At 35.3% G+C, this 26244-nt stretch overlaps 1 protein-coding gene across 1 annotated transcript in view; it reads left to right on the forward strand.

The window, feature by feature from the left end:
* The window catches only part of LOC139691022 (uncharacterized), a 72276-nt gene that overhangs the window by 9463 nt on the left and 36569 nt on the right, over positions 1-26244 (forward strand). The window contains exons 7-11 of the mRNA XM_071588739.1: positions 10345-12977; positions 17908-18210; positions 20402-20597; positions 23332-23527; positions 25602-25849. Coding sequence (XP_071444840.1) covers positions 10345-12977; positions 17908-18210; positions 20402-20597; positions 23332-23527; positions 25602-25849 — 3576 coding nt within the window. The remainder of the gene's footprint in view (positions 1-10344; positions 12978-17907; positions 18211-20401; positions 20598-23331; positions 23528-25601; positions 25850-26244) is intronic.

The following is a 26244-nucleotide window of genomic DNA, read 5'->3' on the forward strand; positions in this document are numbered from 1 at the left end:
GCTTTAGCCACTTAAGCTACCTTTTTACACTCTGAAATTGTTGCATTGAAATGCACATTAGCGGATGACTCCATTAAAAGTTACTGTTGCGGCATCTCCCGCAGTTTCTTTGGAATTTGTCAAAGTGAAAACACCATAAGTGTTTAAAGTTGGCTTTAACCTCGTGGACTGTGGCGCCTCGCGCACAACTACGAATGCCTGTGACATTGTATGTACGGTATTTCGTCACAACATCTTGTTCCTTTAAAAGCCCCAAAAAATTTCAGAGTTTAAGAGGATGCCTCGGTAGCTTGGATTTTTACACTCTGAAATTGTTACCTTGGTTCATGTTTATCCTTTCTTTTCTGGTGGAATGAAGCAACCGGGAATGCGATTTTGATTTGTAAAAGCAAAAAATGCCGAAGTAAATAGTATATCATTTGTGATAGGTACCCAATTAATTTTTAAAAGAAAGCTGTCTAGAGACATTTGTTTTTGCCAGCACTTCAAAATTTTGTAAAAATGTGACTCAGAATTATCATAAAATAAATTTCTGGTGGCCATCACTACTGCCTCATTAAGGCAATGCCTTGCACTCATGGGATGATGCAACAGTTTCTGTGAACTCCACATCACATTTAGCTTGTGGTTTTGGACTGAACACTTCTTAAAGGCCCATTGAGTTTCTGCTCATCGTCTCAGGAAATGAGACATGGGCTTCTCACATGACTCCAGAGTCTAAGCGTCAGTCAATGAAATGGCATCACATAAATATTACCAGTCAAAATCAAGGCAATGCAGACAATCTCAGCATGCAAGATTATGGGGACCGTGTTTTGGGATAGACATGGAGTCTTTTTAGTGGCATTTATGTCGCAAGGTACAATAATAAATGCAGCTGCTAACTGTGCTACTCTGACAAAACTTCAACATGCACTTCGGAATGGTCCTCTGACTTCTGGAGTTTTGTTGCTGCATGACAACCCCATGCGGCCATGCAAACCCAAAATCTGATCAGATTTTTGAACGGCAAGAGATATAGAGACAGACATCCACCATATAGTCCAGACTTGTCATCAAGTGGTTTTCAATTGTTCTGCTACCTAAAGGAGTTTCTCGGTGGCAAGAGCTTCACCACAGATAATGAGGTGAAAGAAGCAGTTGAAGATTATTTATCTTCAAATGAGGCACTTCTCTGACTTTGGCATACAAAAACTTGTGGAACTGTATGAAAAATTTTTAAACAAAAATGGAAACAATGCATAAAAACAGAGAATGATCTAAGGTATTAAATAAATAATTTTTTTTAAATCTGTGATGCAGTCTATTTTATAAGAAATCAAACCATTCTTTCTATATAGCTCTCATACATCCTGCAGGGAATACCTCTTCTAATATTTTATATCTCAAGGGAGGCAGCTTCTCTTAAAATTTTATGCAACAAAATGCCTTGTATCACTTCAAATTGATATAGAAAGCAATTAGAGTGTACAAGTTCTCAATATTCAGTCTTTTCCAAAATTATTTGCCCTTTTCCTTTAACATTGTCTCACTCTCAAGAGTCCTTGTTTATGTTAGTTGCGCAGATTGTGAATCTTCAAGTGCCACATTTCACAGCTTTGCAGGACATACTACCTTGATCAAAAAGTTCCCGGAATAACCACCGTGTGGCGCTCCCATCGTTCCGATTTGAGTTCTGTTTTTTTTGTTAAATTGGTACATCTGTTGTTGATATTCCCTTTAAATCTTAGTGTCATAACTTGACATTTGCAAAAGTTACGGTCGGTTTTCGGTATGTCCATCAGTGCTTCCTGCGATTTTTCCATTACTTCCTCTCGGCTGCTAAAACGCGTTCCCCGTAATGGTTTTTTAACTCGATTGAACAGAAAGAAGTCACAGGGAGCCAAATCAGGTGAATTCGGTGGCTGTTGGATGGTATTTGTTGCATTTTTCGTCAAAAAATTACGAATAATGATAGCACTGTGCGACGGTGCGTTATCATGGTGCAAAATCCACGAGTTTTCTGCCCACATTTCTGGTCTCTTTCGGCGAATTGCTTCACGCAAACGTCTCATAACGCCCAAATAATACTCTTTGTTTACTGTCTGGCCTTCTGGCAAAAATTCATGATGCACTACACCGTTGTAATCCATGAAAACCGTCAGCATTGCCTTCTTTTTTGACTGAAAACGACGTGGTTTTTTTGGTCTCGGCTCATTTGGTGAACGCCAAACTTCACTTGCCTGATGTCTGGATTGCGTGTCGTACTCATAAACCCACGTCTCGTCTCCAGTAATGATCCTTTTGATGAATGTGGGATCGGATTCAGCCTCGCAAATCATGTCTTTTGCGACGTCAACACGGTCTCTTTTTTGCATGAAATTGAGGTCTTTTGGCACCAACTTTGCTGCTACACGACGGAAACCCAAATCATTAACCACAATGTCTTGGGCGGATCCATAGGCAATGTTCAAGTCCTCCGCTATTTCTCTGATGGTTAATTTGCGGTTATTGACCAACATTTCTTTTACTTTATCAATTTTTTCACCGACTTTCGATGTCGATGGTCTGCCACTGCGTTCATCATCTTCGATTGACTCACGACCACTTCTGAACCGCTCGTGCCACTGGTAAACGACCGTTTTTTTTAGAGAATCGTTGCCGAAACACTTTTCCAACATTTCCAACGTCCGTGCGCCACTAAATTCGTTTTTTACGCAAAATTTAATACAAGTTCGTTGTTGCAAATTTAAATCCATTTCTGAAATTGTAAAAAATCGCCAACACACACAGAGATAGATGTACTCTTGGCTACGTAACTTTTGCAAATGTCAAGTTATGACACTAAGATTTAAAGGGAATATCAACAACAGATGTACCAATTTAACAAAAAAAACAGAACTCAAATCGGAACGATGGGAGCGCCACACGGTGGTTATTCCGGGAACTTTTTGATCAAGGTAGTATTTTCCTTCTCTCACCATGAAAGACTGGATTTTCCATGTTTTTTTTACTAAACAATGGTGAGGGGGATAAATTTAATTCCTCCTCAACTTTACTGTTTAGCATACCAATATTTTAATATTGTCAAATTTTGTCCAACTTTTCCTTCTGGGAAATAAATTTCATTTGGATGCAATGACATTTTTGTTATGCTAGGCTCTTTAGCAGATATTTGTAGGAATACAGCAATTTGATCCGGAGCCAGACAAAAAAAGATCACAATTTTACAATAGCATATGCTGTGGTCTATCCATAGATCAGAAATAAATCAAATTCATGGCTGTTCATAATATTGAATGAAAGTGTATTCTGCTTGTTTCATAATTATTCACTATACAGGGTCCGGCGCTTAAATCTGGACAAGCAAGCGTTTCCTCATGAGATTTCCTCGCCGGGTTAGCGATACCTTCCCCAGACTTCTCCAAATCATTATACTCAGTCACAGTATTGTAAACAGTTGATCTAGGGTACCAAAAGAATCAAACTATTTCAAAATATAATGCCAAATGCAAACACTTTCGATAATAGCGGATCTTCGATTGTACTCCGTGCTTGTATGTACCATCTCAGTCATTTTGAGGTTATGACTGTTTACTAGATGCCTATAGCTTTCAAGAATGCCAATCGCAACCTCCATTGGAACTAAGATACATGGCAGGAAAATCCAAATTGAAATTTGTCCAGATTTAGGCGCTGCACATTGTACATATTTTTGTATTCAGATCATGAGGGATTGTGTTTGATCTCATTACATATACCATTTATAGAAACACTCACAATAATGATTATAGGTGCTATCCAGACTTGTTATAGCTATATTATTGCATGTAAACTTTATTGCCAAGTGATGGTTCATCGAAAAAAGTTCTCATACCAGAAGAGGTCACACAATAATTTATACTTGTTATAACATGGTCATGCTGCATGTTTGTAATATAAGCATTTTGCCTTGAAGATTTGGTGTTAGGTGAAATACTTACAATTTCATTGCTGCCATTCTTATACTATTTCAAGGAGTAGTTTTTCATCTGTTTAATGAATGTAACTTTTCACATTTATATTTCCGATCCTATTTAGTGTTCTCTATGAAATTGGACTATTCAAAATTAAAAAAAAATTTTTTTCATGCCTTCAAATAGGAAAAACTTTGGAATTTTGAACTTCACATCCAGGACTATCCAGTTTTGACACGCTCATGCCATAAATATGTGCTGCAGCCTATTTTAATTCATAGAAATTTAGACAATACCCTTGACCATTTGTTCGACAGACTTTTTTGTATCCTCTAAGGTATTCTTATTCAGTGTGTTCAACAACATCCAACAAACTGTCTCTATGAAGTACTCTGCATTGTTGGGTTTCACCACATCGTTGTTTGATTCAGACAACAGTTTCGCCGAAGTTGCATTCGGCGTCTTCAGGTCGAAGATGCCGAATGCAGAAGAAGACGCCGAATGCAACTTCGGCGAAACTGTTGTCTGAATCAAACAACGACGCGGTGAAACCCGACAATGCAGAGTACTTCAAACCACCGCCGCGAAAACCTACGCAGCCATAAACTCTCTCTATTTTCTCTCTCTGTCTCTATTTTCCAACATTTAAGTACCTAATTAGAATCCCCTATGAATGAATATGCATGCATGTATCATTGTTAATTGTGAAGGCAATGTATTGTGATAATGGAGTATGAATGTTTTTGGTAATGTTTTCAGAATCTTATCATATTTGATCATCTGACAGGGTATGAAGCAATATTGAAGATCTATTTAACTCCACTTATAAATAATTTAATGAAGGGGCCTCATTTAGTGTACATTAATTGAATTCTTTTTCGTGAAAGTGATCACTCAATAATTATTTGTGGCAAAAGGTAAACTCTGCATGATGCTATATGATATATCGTTACTGCAGCAGAACACATTCATTTGCATGCTCTCATTTTTACTTTCCCTCGGTGTAATTGTCATCTTATAAAATCTCCTATCCAAGCATTTAGTAAGCTCTTCTACTGAGAGGTTGATTTGGGTTTATTAAGAGTTAATAAAATCATTGCTAGTTCATGTTAGTAAGAGGTTAGCCAGAAATGAAGAAAACCAGTTTTGATTGTAGATATGATATATTTCTGAATAGAGGTGCAATTTTTCTAACAATTTTCCTGAATTTAAATATTGGCTGATGATTCATGGGGATTTTTTGAAATTCCTTTAACAATTGCATAATTTGATAAACAATTTTTGCTATTTTGCAAGTACATAAACCATTTAAACTATTAGATGCTATGATGAATCACTTTACATAAAATGTCACTAGTAATAGTAGTTGCATCATGGTCCACAAGGTTAATGGCAGTGATTAAACACAAAGGTGCTTTCCTTTAGCAAATTTAAATAACTCCAGGAGATGCGGCAATGGTTACTCTAATGTAGTCGCCCACTAATGTGCATTTAATTGCAGAAATTTCACGGTGTAAAAATCATTTACCATGAGTGGGATTTGAATCTGGATTCTTCGCATATCTGTCTGAGTGCTTTCACCAAGGCCCTTCTAAATATAGCTAAATGGACTATTAAATGTACTGACGATTAAAACCCTGAAAAACTTTTTGCAGTCGATGACTAGAGGATGCCTCAGTAGCTTAATTGGTTAAAGAAATCAGCCCAAAATGATGGCCAACCACTTCATCATCCAAGCAGTCCCGACCAAACTTAAACTCTTTTGTCCACTGTGTAACAGTTGAATATGAAGGAGCACCGTCCCACAGAGTGTTCTGAAAGTCGGCATGAATTTCCTTAGCTTTCATATTATTCTTTATTAAGTATTTAATCATTGCTGGAATCTCAATTTTTCCCATCTTCACAAATCACTGCACAGGAACAAGAAAAAAGAGTTGTCCCCACCTCATATTTCTTCCCAAAGCCTTGAAGGGTCACTTGTTCACTCATAAAGTATGACCTGTTACTACATGGGAAACTTGTTCAGCTAGTGTGGACATCTGTGGGTGATTCCGAGAACCTTTCAAACTATCCTTGTTTATCAGCTGAAGTCATTGGGTATTTTTTATATGAAGTTAAAACTATTGTTTTGTATTTGAAGCTTATTTTATTGCTTTAATATTCCTTTAGATGGTCAAAATTTATGCCTTGATATAAGGATAACTATGTTAGAATTTGTAATTATCAAGAAGGGATTCATAACTTTGATCTTTGCATAAAAGCCTACTTCCATTCAGATCCAATATTGGTTAACTTCAGTGATCTGATGGGAACTGGTTTTTTATCATGGCTAGAATCTTACACGTCTGCCAGTCAAACTACGTAATAATTTATTTGAATTTGGTTGCAGATGCACATAATTATGCTAAATGCTATAAAAGTATGAAATTGATTAGTGGGTCGGCAAGGGGATAAGAAATACTAAGAACTCTTGACACGGGAATCTAAGATTAATGTTAAAACCTGAGGAAAGGAATTTTGGTTCTGTTACCTGAGAAGTAAATATTATGTTTGTACACAAGCTAATTTGACGAGAAAATTGTTATCGTCATATGAACTCGTGTTAAAAAAATTGTCCATTTCATAAGTAAAAGATGAAGTATTATTAAAGTGATGCAGACTCACTTTGAAACCAAGAAACAACTTTCAAAAGTATTTTTTGTGATTGACTAATAGTATAGTAATGTACGGTAAGATTTTGGGAACTTTTGGACCACTTCCCACCTTCGATCATCCAAATCTGAAATATTTTTCATGCATTTCCTTTTCCTTTGCATTAATGTAATCTTAAGTTAAACTTGAAAGTTTTTTTTTGGAAAATAACTTCTAAGTTGCCAGGTTTTAAGGTGAATTTCAAGTAAAACATGTATAGAACAAAAATTGGTCACAGAATGTATTTACCAACTTCAGGTAAAGTGAACTTTGAGTCCATTTCCACCAACGTCACTTTATTACACTCCATTTTCAACTCGGCAATGTCATCATTAGTTATGTTCCATTATTAGGTTCTGCCACATGTTAGAGAAGGGATAACAGTCTTTCCTGTTGTAGTCATCTGAGTACTTCATGATTTCTAAGGCTGTCATATTATTCTCGAGAAAAACCTGTATTTTACATAATGATCTTCTGGTCACGGAAATCTATTATGGCTGCGTTCCATCCATGCATTGTCAGCCACTGCCATTATTTTGAATTTTTAATTGCAATACTCCTTCAGCTTGTATTTGAGAAGTCATTCAGTTTTGCCAAAGTCTATGTAAGAAGTTGTACTCCAATTTTTTCTGTGTGAGGACTAATCATTTATTTACATTAATTGCACCTGTTTGCATAAGATAGTCTACTATTCCAAAGAAACTGCGGGAGATGCCGCAACAGTAACTTTTAACGGAGTCATCTGCTAATGTGCATTTCAAGCTTCCCAGTCAAGGCGAATGATTTTTACACTCTGAAATTGTTGCATTGAAATGCACATTAGCGGATGACTCGTTAAAAGTTACTGTTGCGGCATCTCCCGCAGTTTCTTTGGAATTTGTCAAAGTGAAAACACCATAAGTGTTTAAAGTTGGCTTTAACCTCGTGGACTGTGGCGCGTCGCGCACGAATACGAATGCCTGTGACATTGTATGTACGGCATTTCGTCACAACATCTAGTTCCTTTAAAAGCCCCAAAATTTCAGAGTTTAAGAGGACGCCTCGGTAGCTTAAGTGGCTAAAGCACTCGACCGGATATTGAGGGACCTGGGTTTGAATCCCAGTTAAGGCGAATGATTTTTACACTCTGAAATTGTTGCATTGATAGTCAACTATATTCTATATTTTATTGTAAGCCATTGAAATATTTCATTTATTGTAAATATATGTAGAATTTTGAAATATTTCTCCCACTCTTAATTTTACATAAGTTATAATTGATTTTTTAATCTTTTTATCCACTTTTTCAGTAAATATATAGTCCACTGTATATTATAATAAAAGCAAATAATACAGTTTGTATATCATGTTGGTACTAAAGAGGAGCTTTTGTATACATTTTCCAAGTTTGGTGGATTAACTTTTATGATGGAAGAGGAAATGGATGCATAAAGATGATCTTTGAGTGAAATAAGTGGAACTCAGGGAAACAAAAATTTACTTTTTGTAATAATATTGAAAAGTCAATTGGTTACAATGCCAACCGGGAATTTTGTGGCTGTATGAAATATGTTTAAGGGTAGGTGTTCACAGAATTCACAACAAGTTCATTAATATTATTAAAGTTCCTTTATAATTTTATGGAATTGGCCTTGATTCAGTTCTACCCTCTTTTCATTTAGATTTGGTGCATATTCTGAAATGCAAAACAATGACGAATAGTTCATAGAAACTTTTAATGCATGCAAATATGTTAGCATGCCATTAAATGTGGTTTCTGAAAATATGAGAAACTGTCATCTTTATATTTAAGACTGCACTGTGCAATGTAAGTGTGTCATCTTTGGAGATATTGCCATTATGTTATTTATGACCAAATATAGGAATATGCTCCTGAGCTTGTGTATGTATACATGGTATTATTTACTTCCTTGTATAGTCAATAAAATAGCTCAATAAATAGGTCAGAGTACCTAAAGTAACATCACCAAGGTACTAAGATAAATTATCTTATACATAAGGATGATTTGTTGCTAAAATACCAATTTTATCATCATTACCTTATCTGTTCATTTAAATAAAAATTACTGTGACCTCTATAATCATTACCTTACCAATACTTGATATCATAGTGTTGCACTTAATATTGTACCGATTACAATAATGGTTCTACATTCAATAATGGTTGTACCCATAGATGTTTTGCGATGATTCCCTAGTATACATATCAATTTGCATTGACTTATATTTCTCTTGGTTTTGATGAAATCTGATTATTTCGTTATTCGGGTTACTTCATTTTTTGAGGTGGTGTGACCTTTTAAATTACACGTTTTGCTATCCATGGTCTTATATTTATAAGTCAAATTTTAGCTTTAGCTTACTCAAAGTTTGTATCATACATAAAACAATTGCACATGGCACTTAAGGTGAATAGTTTAGCCTGAAAAATATAATTTTTAACCTAAAAAAAGTGCAAAAAAATTCAGAAATTAGTTTCTTAAGCTGTGATAGAAATTGATTTGCAATTGATTTTAGGCTTAGAATGATTATATGCTTTAATTTTCAAAACCTTTGGATTGTTTCATTGGTAAAAATGTGAATTGGAACCTACTTAAGCTAAGTGCTATCATCACATCAGTTAAGTGTTAACTTAGCAACTATTTGGTGACTTATTCTAACATTAACATGACAGTCAATTTGAGAAACATTTCCTCAGCGATGAGAAAAGTAGCATGTCGAGTTCCATGTCTTCTGGTGCCACAAAAAACTCTGGGATTATTACAATGTGTTATTAGCTGTGATTAATGCTTCACTTTATTAGTAGCCACGGGTTTTGTTGAATTGGTATAAGCTCAGTTTTTAGTGAACTCATTTTATGAAAAACGTGAAATTTATTTTATTTTGATTCTAATTTAATGGATCTTTTTTTCTGTGTAACTTAAAATTTGAGTTGTTTTTGATGCTTAATGTGCCTATTGACCATGGATTGGATGGTGTGATAGAGTATTTTTTTGGCAAATAATTATATCGTTTCATTATTTTTCTCCTGAGATAGATTTTACATGTAATAAAATAATTTTTGCAAAATAGGTGTAAAATTTAATGAAACATTCCAAAGAAGCATTCAATCAACTCAAGTGAAAATTAAGGCATCTTTTTGCATACAATAACTAGAGTTTAACAGCATTGTGAATATGGCCATGACTGCAATATTTAGTTTTGCCAATGCGAAGCACATATTGCTGCTGGCTGAACTAAAAGATTCTTTGCATGTCTCTTTCTCTTTCCCTCTCTTCATCCCCTTCTATTGCTTTGTGGCCCCTCCTCATTTTGCCTGTCATTCCATTCCCCCACATGTGTATGCATTTTATGTCATTTTAAAACGTTATTTGATGTTTTTCTATTTTTTTAATACTTCATATTTGCATGGCTCATTTATGAACCTCTTATTTACATTTTTAATGGAATGATGTATTATTATTTTATCAATGTTGTTTATATATATATTTTTTTAAATATTATACTTTTTAATTAATTGAAACTGTTGGATGTTTATCTCATGCTACGTTTGATAATATGAAATGTCAATATGCTTGCATTGCTTGCTTTGCTCTTTCACTTATTCTGTGGTTTATTATGGTAACACTATATTTTTCTCTACACTGTCGTATCCATTTTGCTTTTTTGTATATGTTACTCTAATTTACTGCCTATCAATGCTTACATCCAATGCTAGGCATAGTATTAGCAGTAACAGCATTAACCATTATTCTTGCCCTCAAGTAACTACCAGCCCACATGCTAGGCACAAAAACCAATTTACATTTTTTCCAACATCGCCAAGTTTATCTCAGCATCACATTTCATCCTCAGTATCTCAGTGTGCATTCTCTCCTGGGGGAGGTAATTCTAAGGTTAGATCTGGGAGTCCAAAGCACCTATCAGTCAGTGGATATGGTGTCATTCACCATTGTCAGAGCGTAGAGAGTCTTCAGAAAACTTTGAATTCACCCAGAGGATCACCTCGCCATAACCAAAGAAAAGAGAGAGATAATGTGGAAGAATTGGTTTGTGATATTGAGCATAAAAATAAAAAGAAGCTAGGGAGTAATTTAGAACGACCTGGTTTGGTTGGTCGACTCAAAGCTGTTAAGTTTTTACCCAAATCAGTGCATGGAAAGCTCTGTCGTCTCTGGAGTGGTGGAAGTGGAAACTCAAAATCTTTATCGCGTAGTTCATCTTATCGAAGGTCTATAAGTGATAGTGCAGATATTGGTGAACCAGGAGGTTTCCATTTTACAAAATCAGATCCGATCATTGACCAAGAAGAATTTGATTCCGGATCAATGTTATCGGAAGAAAACTCTGTAAAAGAAGATTTTCTTATAGGGAAGCCAAGCTCTTATCCGGGAACTATTTTCAAGTCTGTCACTCCTGTTGAAATAAATATTCAGAGCCCTGGAGAATCAATTGAAGCTTTAATTGATGAAAGTATTGACCCTAACATTGGTGCATTCACTCAAATTCCCCTTCTGCATTCTGAAAATGCTTCATTGGAAGAGCAATGCATTAGCATTCACAAGAACCTGAATTATAGTCTAGGCGATGAATTCACTGAATACAAGGGTGGTTTAATGCATTCAAGTGCTAAGAACAATGCTATAAAAACCATTGATGAATATGAGGAATCATCAAACTCAGTGATTGAGGAATTTCATGTGGTTACGCAGAAAAATGAAAATCCTGCTAGAATAATCAAAAGAATGGGCATGTGTGACTTGGTTCAGAATGCTTGTGGGAATATTGGTATCAAAGAAAAAGTGACAGTGACTCATCCTATTTCCCCAATAGTGGAAGGGGATTCCACTCCTAACAGCCCAGTCACATTGAATCCTTCTACTTTTACAGTAAATAAACAAATAGTTCCCACTGATTCTCTGCTGTACTCCAGTGGAAAAGAAGCAAAAAGAAAAAGGACTCTTTCTGTGCAGAAATCAGTTGAAACGTATGATTCCTCATTTACCCCATTGCTTGCATTTGATGATGCAAAGGAGAGTCTAGTAATGCCAGCAATTAAGCCTGCTAAGTCAGATTCTTTCATTGCTGAAATGAAAAAGGAACCAGTAATACTAGATTTTTCAAGGGTTCCATTCAGACTGGAACAGAAGGTCTATGATGAGGACATCATTGCACAAGTATGTGAATTAGAAGAGATGATAAATAGAAGAAATATGCAGTCACCAAGAATTAGGTCATACTCACGTACATCTCGGGATGATGAAGAGTTCACTATAGACAATGAATTAAAGCCACCAACTCTGGAAGTTTCCTCTTGGCAAGAAGAAGAAGAGGAAGACAGTTGTTTAGGCTTGACATATATAGATGGGCATTTCTATTCTAATGCCTCATCATCAGATGAAGAAGATGATTCTTCTAGTTGTATATCATACCTTGGTGATGGAAAGATGGATGAAGATATAATTGAGTATGATCAAGATTCTGTGCCTAGAAATAAATGTTTTTTGAACACATTGGCACCCACAAGGTTTGTAAAAGGATGCAGAAAAAAGAGATCAGTGTCTAGTAAGCACTCTCCTGTAATGGATAGAGAGATTTCTTCAACCTCAAAAAATTTGAAGATCCCTGTGGATAAATTAATTTCTCATAAGAATATAATCAAAGATGTGCAGCTAAAACTTCTTCCAATCAAGAATAAAAAATCAAGCAAAGATAAAGCCTCGAGTAGTGATGATTTGGAGAGTAAAGAGTCTAAAAGGCTATCTAGTGAACTGTCTTGTTTTGTCTCGCAAATATCACTTGATAGCATTGAGACATCAGCTGAAAAAGCATCAAACCAATCAGCAGTCAGCCAGCATGAGGAGCTAGATGATAAAACTAATAATTCCAACGTGGTGAGTAAATATAATAAAAAGTTTTCAGCAGTTGGGAAGGCTGAAGAAGTTTTAAACAAAGTTTCATTTAACTGTGCATCCCTAAATAATCTTGTGTCTGGAGTGAAAGATGATAAATTATTGTCTCAGAGGGAGAATGATCCTTCTGTAAATTCCATAAAATCCTCTACATCTGTTCAGGGTATTGAACCCCTGCCCAGGTGCTCTAGAATGCACGAGTCATGCGCTGGCAATTCTCCACTTCCTCTTCATGCCTCACCTTCCTCAACCTCGTCCACTTCCACCCTCCAATGCCTCTGCAGGACTCCAGTACCTGGTAATCCAGTACCTGAGAAGGCGGGTTCTTCTCCACCTTCGACTAGCGGCCAGACCAAGAAAGCTTCAGGGTCTACCAGCGACAGCCATCCTTGCCTTCATAGGCGATCCTCTGATTCAGACTTGAGTGTCACTCCAAAAGGTATGTTTGATTTACCGTCCTGTGCTTTTTTTCCGTTTGTGGTTTTGGTGAAAATGCTTTTTTCTATTAATTCTTGATTTGTATACTTTTTGTTTCCTAGTTGTTTATTTTTGGGCCTTTTTGAAGTGAAATTATATTCATTATAATTATTCGTGCATGCATGAACTAACCTGCTAGGAAATTTCTGAAGTCCAACAAATGTTTTTGGAATTTCTTGTAGTTTTTTGAATCACAAGAGTTCTTTTGCCTGTCCTCAGGGTTATACTTCAGTCAAGTGTTAAAGCACAAGCCAGAGTGCAATCTCTGATCTAGTGGTAAACCCAAGAAGTCTTTGTGCAATTTATAAAATTATTTCCCTGGAATCTTTCACCAAACTTAGTAATTTAATCTTTTCAAGCTGGCTTGGATTCACTTTAAAATACCTCTATTGCCATGAGTGCTAAAGGGATAACTCTTTACATCTGTATTCTGAATACTCCAAAATGCATTTTAGCCGAAAATGTTCGAAGGTACACAATATCATTGCTAGGTACAGAGTATTACCGAACCCAACTGGGGTCATACCCCTCACTATGAATGAAACTGAGAATCAGTCACCTTCACCCTTCATCACATTGGCAGTCCCCCTCATTGCATAAGTCCTTGGCCAAAATTTGTTTATGCAGTAGTTTTGCTAAAGAAATACTTGTTCCATGCTCCAAAACTATAAATTTTGAATGAATTCCTTGGGTTTTGATGTGCTTTTAAATTTGTGGGAAAACTTAACTGTTGATATTGACACATTTAGTGTATAACTGTTTGATATGACCTAGTTAATACCTTCATTACTTATCTTTCGCTTGACTAGCACCCAAACAGGAAGTTTATTCCTAAAGTAATTTCCTAAACCTCGCTTGTAGAACCACAATGTACCATAAATCATTGACTGTTACTGAAATTAATCTTTGTAACACCCTCCCCATCAATGTAAGACATAATTAACTCTGAAATCAATTAAAATTGTATTAATACATTTTCATTAAAATTTAAATTGAGTATTCTGTTTCTGGTTTTTCACCTCTGCCACAAGAGCTCATGTTATATTTTGTACCTATATTTTACTCATTTCTTTTGTTTGACTTGTTCTATTTTATGTGTTTATTCTGTTATTTTTTAAATATGGGAATTTTAGAATTACTCTTCAAAATTGCCTACGATTGCCTGTATTTTCATTATTTGTGCAAAGTATATTATGGACATTTTGTAATACATGTGTTCCCTTGTGATGAAACATGTTTTTTACATTGTAAATTATGCTTTTACGTGGGTGACTCTTCCTTAGAACAATAATAATTATATTATTGTAAGCCATCGCCATATGTCAACTTATGTGCTCACGTTAATGTCTCTCATCTATTGAGAGAAGAAATACAAAATCATGTTAACTCAGTACATTTACGTAATGAAAATAATAATAGGATGAAATATTGCAACACAAGATGACTTTTTCCAAGTTTGCATCATTGGTAATTGTAATGATATAAGTCTCCTATGCAATATAACCGTTAATATTCACTAAAGGGTTTTATTTGAAATTTTTAAATGCTCAGTAAAGCAAAGGAATTAATTTCTGTGTTTATATTTTGGAGTAAGCAATGGCTATTTAATTAGCAAAACCACTGCGTAAACAATTATTTGATTGTGGACTCATGCTGGTGAAAAAAGCTGTCAATGCAATGAAGGGTTGAAGGGACTGCTAGTCAGTTCCCTAGGGAAAGGTCCCCCACTGATTTGGGTCCCAATGGATAGGAGCTGTTTACCTGTGTATTCACCAACAAAGGAGAAAATTAGAATGGATATTAATAATAGTAATAAGACATTTTATTTGTCCAGTTGTTACAACTGTTACGCTTGATTTAAGACGTGTCAGGGGAAAGTAACAAATTACATACGTACATGGATACAAGACAGATATCCAGCATTATCAAGAAATTCAGCATTGAATAAAACATTTTTAATTTTAAGAACGAAAGTGGATTGACTTTAAATGCAGCCATACTTTTATGGGCCTTAATCTCAGCTGGGAGTTTATTATAAAGTTGAAGGCCCATTAAATTTGGGCCAGCTCCTGCTTTTTTGTACATTCATATAAAACGTGCAGCTGCTTATTCATGGATATATTGGCAATATTCATGGATGGCAATATTTATGGATATCGCAGTTTTTCACATACTCAGATAATTTCTTTTTGTATGTACTACTACTTGAAAAATATAAATACATGTCACTGGCAATGCATCCAATTTTTTAAACAAGGGGCATTGTGTTTTGCAAAACTCATGAGCCGAATGGCTCTTTTTTGGACCCTGAAAATAGCCAAGGCCTTAGATGATGAATCCCAGTAGTGGATACTAGAGGCTATGTGAGAATAAAATTCACCATAATATAGTGCACAGAGAACAGCTACTGAAGCAGTGGATCTAATGGACCTTATTAAAAAGTAGTTCGATATTAACTTACTAGTTAAAGTTCTTATGTGTTCATATTCCATATTCATGTTAGGTATTGATTTACGTTGGAAAATCTCCTATGAATAAACAAATCGTCACCTTTCTGCGTAGGCACATGTAGCATTTTAAGTGAAAAAGTTGGACAAGTTTTTGTCATATTTTTAATATCTTTTCAAACTTTTAAGTTGCGCACAGTAGTCACCTAACTGTTATTTTACCATGAATTTCCAACTACAATTAGCCAACACGAAACGATACTGTGGTGTTGGTACAGTTATTATGTATAACTTAGGAAAAATAATAATATCTTTGCTTTCTACAAAATAAACTTTATTTGCCGACTAGTTTCGTTTACACTGTAACATCATCAGGACTAGTTAACGTTATTGTGTATCTTTGATTCTCCTTATCATGGAGAAAGATTTCAAGTATGTTAAGCAATGTAAAAGGCAACATAAAGCATAAGTTTAATCTACAAATTTTATCTATCATCTGCAATATTGGACATTTTCAAGGGCCTTGGTTTATTTTAGATGCACCTAAAAAAATCATGGAAAGGCCACATGGGTTTCTTCACATGCTTTTTCTTGCTTCCATATGGTCTGTAAACCTCTACAATGGGTTTCTTTAGGTTCTATAGTAGCCTACTAATCATCAACACAGTCTAAATGCCACCCAGCTTGTAAACATTGTATGAATTTTTTTGATCTTGGATTTTGTAAATTGAAAGAAGCATTATCCTACTTCTAATTTCAATAGAAGTTAATTGAGTTTGAAATGGGAACAGTTTCAGCTTACAAAGCAGATCTTGATGTCTATTATATGCATAAGGTGATACCAATGCCAAAATATGCTATGAAAAATTGACAAAACAAAATGTGGAGTAGGTGAAACTCTGTGGATTGGTTTTGCGTATTGTTTTTCAGATATTTTTCTTTGAGATTTTGTTATTATGAAACAAACACAATATGTTTATTTCATCTACAACCCCTAACATAGCATAGTAGACAACTCTGAAATTTTTTAAATTTGAAGTACATAAATTTTGATGCATTAATATGTATCGCTATCACACAGGGTAAATCAAACTATACACGTAATTGGTTTTGGTAAATAGTTTTTCGTGGGCCATTTTCCCCTGTCCAGTTTTTTACTAAGTGTAGAATCGTCAGATTCTTGGGCCATCTCAGTTAATTGTAAGTCAATTTTTTGTGTAAAAGGCGGTAACGAGATAGTAGTAGTTTAATATGAAGACATTTTATAGAATCTTTGATATTCTGCGGTAGATATTACACATTAAATCTTATATGAGGTTTTAGTGCGTGAAAACAGCCTAAATTGGTTTGAATTTTGGTTTCGGAGCCAATGCATTTTTTAGGAACCGGTGAAATGAAGAACTGAAATATCAAACCGGCCCATAACTCTTGTACACCCAGTAATTTGAAGCCCTATTTATAAACTTGAACATTTTGGTAATGATAAATTGGCTTTTTAATGGATAATTAAATAGATTCAATTTCTTTGCTAATATGAATTTTTGTGAATTCCAAATACTTGCTCTTTCCATTAAATAATCCCATTCCCTATTGAATTAAGCTTAAGGTGGCAAAGTGCATGGCAAATTTTGATTTATACATGACAATTTTTGCAATGCTTCATCCCTTGTGTCTGAACTTACTGAGTTAATCACGTTTCTAGTTCTGCAGATTGTCTGAATGTGAACCATTTATTAGAATAACATTGACTTTCTGATGGGTCAGTGTCTGAACTCTGATTATTACTATTAAATTACATAGTGCTAAGCAGAAAGATGTAATTTCAAATGTGGCAGCTGTTAATTTTCAATCTACGTAAGAAAACAAATGTTGACCTTAAAAAACCATAATAACTGTGAATTTAAATCATTAAAACTACAGGAAGTGATATGTTATTACTCTGAAACTCCAAATCAAAACACCTGAGCCTTCTTATGATTGAAAATATTGCCAATATGCGGCAACAGTAATCATCAGAAATATTTAATGTCATTTTCACCATTTGATATCTATCTCAATTAAAAACTTTGTCTTCTTTCTACACTGCATCAAACTACTAATTTACACATAAAACCTGTGTAGCCAACCTGGTTAAAATTTGGTAAATTTTCCACTGAATTTATGGTTAATCTATATTTAAGACAAGAGAGAAGGTTAGAACAATTTTTAGAACTCATATTGCTATCTTCCTATTTTACTGAGTTAATTTTTATGTTTCGTTGCCTTGCTTACAAAATCAAATCTCCTGGTGATGCCAACAAATTTTTAAGCAAGTGGATTTTGTTTTTTTAATGCATTTGATGATATATTTTTATTTGGTGGTAATTATACATGAAATATTGTGTTGCATGCTTCATCAGAATCCAGATAATTATCAGTCAAATGAATGTCCAGGAATCCCCTCAGGGACTTCATCTATTTCAGGAAGTAGTGGTGGTGTTTGTGGCAGTAGCAAGGATTCAGTCGGCTTTGGTTCACAGTGGTGTCCTCAAAGCGGATCCTACTCAGCAGGGGGGTACTCTTATCATCCATACTGCACACATGGGCCTCATTGGGGCGTCCATCATCTTCCTCATCTGCATCATCCTTTGATGGGAAGAATTCAGACTGGTGGAACCAATACTGGCATTGCACCAGATCCTCTAGACATGGCAGAATACCCGTTCTTAACAATGACATCTTATCCTCAAGGCTTCATCCTTCACTTAGGTAAGATCTATTTTTATGTTAACTTATTTTCTTCAATGACACTATTATTAGTGATAAACATCAATTACTATAAATCAGCCGGTGTACGTAATGCTTACAAAATACTGATGATGTACGCAATATAAAAATCCAACATTCAGTTGAAATATGATTAATGAGGCATATGAAATTCAAAAATTGTTTTCATTATCATTACTTTTAATTACTTAACATTCATCCTCTAAATGAAAAACTATTGTTGGTCCATTCTTTTCCTCAATTCTTTTTTTCATCATTAAGGTCTTGCTGTTACATTTTTATGTGAATGATTGTTACCACGGGGGTGTGTTAGTGAAATAGGTAACCCTGGGCTATTTACCGGAAGGCCCAGTTTCAATTCCTAGGCATGCCTCTGGGCACCCCCAGCTTCACCCAAGCTGTGTGCTATTTTAGATCTTCCTGGGAGACCAAAGGTATCACAAAGAAAGTCACTGGCCCCCATAGCATAACATGTAAATGTCACACATTGTTGGACTTAGTATTAGCTGAGCATAACCCTCACCTACCAAACCAGCCTTTGGGTTGATTTATGTGATTTGGTGACGGTTGTTTCTATATCACATCTGGGAAAATTTAATTTACCTAAAGGGATGAACAAAATACAAATTCACCAAAAATATTTTTATTAATTACCAGGGTTTTCCCGTTGGACAACATCTCCAAGTATTATGAAAACTGTTATCAGGCATGCGTTAGCAAATATTCACGTATAAAAATGCCTGCACATATGTGATAACGTTGGTGATCAATGCAATACACTGTCAAAGGGCAATGCAATTTGTTTTTGATAGCTGAAATACTGCAAATAAATAAGATAATTAAAGTCATCTCAGCCAGTGTTGTTATCATTGATAAAATTTGGGAGAAACCAATGAAGTCATGTTGGTGCAGTTCAAGAGAAAAAATCCAAATGCAATCACATAAGTGAAGCCAACATATCATTCGGATAAACTACAAAATTATCATAATTGTTTGACTTCTAATTCACTTTTTCATTCCACTGGGGTTTCTATGAGTCAATTTAGTGCTATCATGTCTGAAGAAATTTTACTTCAAACTCCATCAATTTCTTTCTAAAATTAGGACTCCTTCCTAATTACCATAAACGATAGTGTGTATTAAGGAAAGGTGCAACTACTACATAAATATTGTTGTAACCAAGAGCCATATAAGGTACTTATTTAGCAAGCATTTCCACCTTTCAGTAGATATCATGTCAAATTTCTGCTTGGACCCAGAATACATATTCAAAGTGTAAGAGTTGTCATTGTAGACAATCTTCCCATGCATAATCTAAGAGACCATTACAAAACAAAGTACTAAGTGAAATGATAAACGCAGTTGAAATTGCTGCTTATTAAATGTTGTTTATCAATTATCAAATCTTAGCTATAAATTAACTTGATTTGATTTGCACTAATCATCAAGTCCTCTTGCAAATACAAGCATTGTTGCCCTTTTTATTAATTTTATTCAAAACATAGAAATAATTACCTTTTTGTTTTAATCTGATCCTGGAAGGAAACCAAAAATTGTACAAATGTGGCGAATGACATGAATTTTGAAAACATTAATAGTAAAGAAAAGGATCAAATATAAAGAGTGCTTTAAAAATGTTGCCGCCATGGATTCTTCATTTTTATAGTTGCACTTACTGAGGAGTGGATTCTAAATAAGGAAAATAAAATTAAAGTTTCTTACCATCAATCATCAGTTTTTGCTCGTGGAATTGGGAAATATAAAGTAATAATGTGAATCACTGATCGAAGTATTTTTCCACTTGATATCAAGTAGAATAGTGCTTCGATCTGTTATTTATCATGTTCGACTTCCACCACATCACGCCTGAAGCTGCTCAAGTAATAATGTGATGGAAACTTGTGGTTATGGACTGTTAAATCTCTTTTGGACCTCTTTTCTGCTGGAGTAAGTCATGTTTGTATCAAAGTAAATTTTTGAGCAGGATTGAGTCTTCTAGCTCTCTAGTTTCATTGTTTGAAATGGGGCTTTTGACTTTTTCATTAATATGTAATGTGGTAAAAACCAGTGATAAGGAGAGATTTTAGTGTTCAATGGGGTCCTCTTTTTCCTGCTGACATAAGCAATCCTTAAGTTAAGGTAGGTGATGTTCTAATATTAAATATTCTTCCAGCTGGTACTGTTAGTGCCCGCTCTGTTAAACTGTTGAGTTCTGGTGGTGATGGTGGAGGAGGTGGAAGTGGAGGCGAAGAAGAAGCCTGGGAGCAAAGGGATGCTTGGTGGACCGAGGTGCGCATGGAGATACGATCACATGCTAGAGCTCTTGCCTGTGATGTTGTCGTCGCATATTCTGAAAAGACATCTATTTGGTAAGTGTTTGCATTACTGTTGAAATATAATTGATAAAATCCATTGTCTACAATTAAGATTAAGGTTGAATTTAATTATCCGTGACTATAGAGAGAAGATAGACTTTCTAAAAGGGATTTTTTGTTTTGTTCAATGGGTTGAAATATTTCATGTGTGTTATCCCGTAAATTTTGACTTCTATGAGTTGTCTACCTATCCAGAGAAAAAGCCTAGGAGTTAGGTTCGCTGGGAAAAATCTCTTAGTTATGGCTGTTTATGTAAAGGGGTGTTGGTAGACTGTAGCAAGAAATCAAATCCACGGAAATGAGCTCTTTGAAGGAGCACAGTTGTTTGAACAAGCTGAAGAGGGTAAAACTCTCTTGTCAGGATCACAGCAGGTGACAAGGTATGCATTTATGGATATGACATTGAAACAAAAGTGCAATCTTTACCCACGGATTGGTGAAACATCACTCCACCCAAAAACAGCTCGACAAGTTTGCTCAAACGTCCAGGTGATGTTGATAGTTTTTTCGATGCCAAGGGGGGTTGTGGATCAAGAATACCTTCCTAAAGGTCAGACAGTCGGCGTGGAGTACTACCTGGTGGATATGAAATGCGTAATAGAGAGAATCAGGCAAAAAGGACCCGAACTTTGGGAGTGGTCAGTGGTTTTTTCACCACAACAACACCCCGAACTCATTACCAAAGGGCCAGAGACATGCTTCATATAAGGGGACTTAAGTCATATTTTAGTGGATGACTCTGGGTTTATAAATCGAGTCTTAACCTTTTTAAGGGCAACTGGTTTAATGAGGCAGCTATAGTTTTGGATCTCATAATTTAAATGCATTTTGATTTTAACAATTATTTATTTATTTATTTAATCGTATTTATTTATTCCTAATTAAAAAGGAATTGTAGTTTTAGTTGTCATGAGTGGTGCAAAATGACCTTAGCTGTTGACGCACCCTAAAACGCTTAAAACTACTACTACTCATGAGTTTTTAAACCAAAATCAAGATGGCTGTGCTTCCCCACGCAAACTATTCATCAGACATGGCCCCATGTGACATTTTTCTGCGCCTCCAACTAAAGACCCCACTCAAAGGAAAAAGATTTGCCACCATTCCAGAGAAAGAGAAAATTTTGATGGAGGAGCTTATGAGCATTCTGTAAGAAGCATTCCAGGACTGTTTCAAAAAGTGGAAATGCAATTGGAATAATTGTGTACATTGGGGAGGAGACTACTTAAAAGGGGATGCTGACCAATAAATTGTTAGTGAAGTATTTTTTGGTAATAAATAAAGTTCAAGAATCTTTTGAACAGACCACATGTTTCCTCATTCTTTGGACCCAAGGTGACTATGGCTCATTTTGGTGCCAGGGCAAGGCGACAGGGCGGCATCGCTGAAATCCTAATCCTCATGCACAGTGACTTAATTTATCTATCTTATCAGCCATTGGCTGGATTTTCCTCTTGAAAATATTATTCACTATTTTTTGTTTGCATCAGATGAAATATTAGACCCCAATGCCAACAAAATTACTGGTACACGGGATGACAGTGCCATTGTAAATAGCAATGATGAAGTTTTTTCTAATTTCATGATATTATTTTTTTTCTTTAAGATATGATTGGCATACCATAACTAAGAACTGACCTACTACCTGTAATTTTAGTCCAACTGAAAAAACTTCAGGCCAAACTAGTGAGATGATGAGCAAGATTGAACCTTTGCAATAAGCCTAGTGATCTGGTATTGCTCATCTACTATTTTCCCCATGTGTGTCTGCTTCTGTTGACTTATATTAGTGCTGTGGGTGTCTTCTTTTATGGCAATGAAGAGGAGATATGTAGCATCTGAACTTTCTAAGATACTGATTTGTTTGGCTTTGCCACTTAAAAACCATTACCTCCAAAAGAGTTCATATCAGCACCAGGAAAGGAAAAATTAAGAAAATAGTGGTTTATGGCTGTTGGAAGACATGCTTACAAACAAAAATGCTCATTGTCACTGCTGTACAAACACTTTTGAAATCAGTCATTAGAATACACCTGCATGTATAGGGCCAGATGAAATTGAGTGATACATGTATCAGAAATTGTTTTTATTCACACTTCAATTTAATGCATTCAACATTAATTGTAGCTAGAAGATTATTGTAACAATTTCATAAAATACTTCTGTACTTAAACTCCATCACAATGGACTTAGGACCATTTTTATCAAGAAGGCTTCTTTAGGGTCCTATAACAAATTAAGTACCTAAAAGCGTTTAAATCGCATAGTAGTATTCCTGAAAGTTATATAATTTACTATTTTTTAAATGGTCTTCTAGAGTTGTTCCATTGGAACAAGAAATTTAGTTCAATGCTTAACACTCTCCTTGTTCATCTATGAAGGTCAGATGATAGAGATTTAAGCATGATAGAATACTCTCACTGTAATTAAATCTGGTCACTTAAAAACTGTTCTCTCATTTGTGTTTTGAATTTATTTGTAATTATATTCAACCCCCGTATCATGTTAGCTGCCCAATCAATTAAAATGGTGCTCCATTTTGCTGTAATAGTTTTAATTCATCCATAAACAATGCCATTAAGATTGAAATGAGATGTTTAAAAATGAATTTTAGTTAGTATAACATCAATGTGACTGAACTGAAACTGCTTGATGCAACATTTATAGCCTCAAATTTGTATGATTTTTAATAAATAATTTATTTATAAATATTTTTATTGATTTCCAGTGATGATGTGTGTGTCCTGAGTGCTTCTGGAACAGCTGCAGTAATAAATCCTAACTACTTTTACCATGGTATTGGACCCGAAGATGGTATGAGGGGAGTTGGGTCTAGTCACCATTGTCCACCTGCTCATAGGGAGCTCATGACATCCTCATTGGACCGAACTGATTTTGAAAGGGACAAGGGAGTCACCTTGGTGGTTTGTTACTAACATTATTCACTTCGCACTTATTGTACGAGCTAATATATTAATTAACATCACCTTTTTATAACAAGAATTCACGTGATATCTAATATTTGTTGGATAAGTCTCTTCTTCTGGACACCTTTTAATGTGCCAACTACAGGTAATGAACTCCTGATAATCTTTGTTTATTATGTATTGAAATTACATCATTTTTCAAAGTATTAACTAACTGGAGTAATATCCATTAAATGAATGAGAGAGAATACTTTTCCACAGAATTTGTTTGGTTTGTTACAACAAAAAGTATGTTATCTCTTTCATTTGATGGATATATAAAACTTCAACAAAGGGAAGCCTGATCCCGTATGGTTTAACTGTTTTAATAGTCTCATTTTCATCAATAATGAGTTGTACCAAATCCGTGTGGCCAAATACTTTATTTCATTTCCACTCCCAGACTATTCTCTTGATTATCCTAAAATATATCATAAACCAATGGTCATGTTTAATTAAAACTCTTTCATTTCACTTTTATTAAAATTTAAAATAGTGGCATTTCTTACCCTTAGCTATGGATGGATTTGAAGAAGAAAACATTTTTTAATAGGGAAACTTGGTGTTAATTGCTGCCATTCAGGAATATGGCCGAAATAACTGTATTCAAAATATTACTGACTTACATTACTTTACGCGTATGCATTTTACAAGCAGACTAATATACTTTTAATTCAATTCATTATAAATATTTAGTTTTGAACTTCTATCATGATTCATATACGTGGTCTATGCAATAAATGCGTGAACTGGTGCAATCTAGCGGCCATGATACGGACTATAGCTGACTAGCGGTGGTAGTTGTCTGAGACCCAATGAGCCATCTGTGCTTGGTGCAAATTCGAGCTGTGCATATGGTGCCAGTTATGTTAGTGTCTGTTGTCCTTGTTTTTACTGTTTGTCGAAAATGGAAATTGATGAAATCGCGGAGCAATGAATTAACATCAAGTTTTTTGGTGCAGTGCGGTAAAAGTTATCAAGAAATGACAGAAATGATGCAAGGCTGGGATGACCTTCAACCACCTGTGTTGATGACAACATTGATTGTGTGCAGTCCCTTGTCCTTACCGAACATTGGAAAACTGTCCGAATGATAGCGAATGAACTGAATTTAGGAAAATCAACAGTGCACCCTATTTTAACCGAACATAATAGATGGATCCTTCACCATGCCAATGCACCTGCACATTCAGCATTGATTGTCTGCCAGTTTCTAGCAAATTATTCAATCACCATCTTCAATCATCCTCCTTATTAACCAGATCTCACCCCCTGAGACTTTTTCCTATTCCCAAAATGCAAAAATGTGATGATGGGGCATCACTGGGAAGGTGTAGACACAATAAAACAAGAAACGACAAGAAAACTAAAAACCCTATCTGCCGAGGACTTCCAAGGGTGCTTTAAACAGTGGAAAAGAAGATTGAATGAGTGCATCGCAACGAATGGATAGTACTTTGAAGGGGAGAAAATCGGTGTAGAATAAATTTTGCAAAATAAAGTTTTTATGGCCTTGGTTCACGTATTTATTGGACAGTGTAGTGAGTACTCTTGGTGTACCATAATTTGCAATATCGACATCCTTTATGCGTTTATGTATCAATTCAACACCAATTCCAGTTGAAATCAAGGGACGGGTTAAATTGTGAACACCCTAATTTCAACATTAATAGTCAAAGGATCATTCTCCAGGTATTATTTTGGGGTGAATAAGAATCACCATTGGTTGCTTGAGTGTAAATGGGCCTGTAAATCTCAAATGACATCCATGCAATGCTGGGTAACATATCCATTACTTGCTTAACAGCTTATATCACATCTTCACAGGTGTGAATGAACTTCATGTTCAAAGAATGTTCTATGGTGTTATGAATAGTAATTCTGGATTTCTATAGGTTGATTTAGTAATTCTGGATTTCTATCAGTTGATTGTCACAAGTCATGCACTACTATGTATATTTTATTTTCTTTTTTGTATCATTGAAATGATCATGTTAATTGATGACTGGATATTTCATTTCGGACTTTGCAGGCATCAACTACTCGGGCTCGTAATCCATCTGAAAGTAGAGAAGTAGGGGAGGATAAAGCTGTGGTGGGTTCAGTTGGAGGAATGGCATCATCAGCTTCTCCACCCCAAAGTGCTGCTCCTCCCCCACCTTCAGCTACACACCATTGCAGTGGTACAGTACGCTTCACTTCATGCTCCGTCTGTCATATTCCATATGGACCATCTACCGTTCCCTTTCAAATAAGTATGGCCAAGTGTGCCTTGTGCAGGTGAGCTCTAGCAATTGATATTCTTACACTATTTAAACTGTGTGCTGAGATAACATCTCTTTTTTTTCCAACAGGAAAAGCTTCCTTAATCATTAAACTATGGGACATTCATTTTTTCTTCATTTTATCTGAAGGGAAGGAGGAATACTATATTATTCAGTTCATACTCATTAATATTCCTTGGGTCTTAATTATTTTTTTACATCCATATTCTGTTTACGTTGAAAGGCAAACAGATGCATGGAGCAAATTATTTTTGTTGCCCTGATTTATAGTTGGTTGTTAATGTAAAGAATGGAGGACAAGAATAATTTGAATTATTTTTTTAAGTGCATGAGTTCTAGAAAAGCAGTAGTGAATGAAATTTGTAATCCAACTCTATTATTACTGCCAAC

The sequence above is a fragment of the Hetaerina americana genome, unplaced genomic scaffold (assembly GCF_022747635.1).
Source record: "Hetaerina americana unplaced genomic scaffold, ioHetAmer1.1.p SCAF_3, whole genome shotgun sequence".
Taxonomy (NCBI): domain Eukaryota; kingdom Metazoa; phylum Arthropoda; class Insecta; order Odonata; family Calopterygidae; genus Hetaerina; species Hetaerina americana.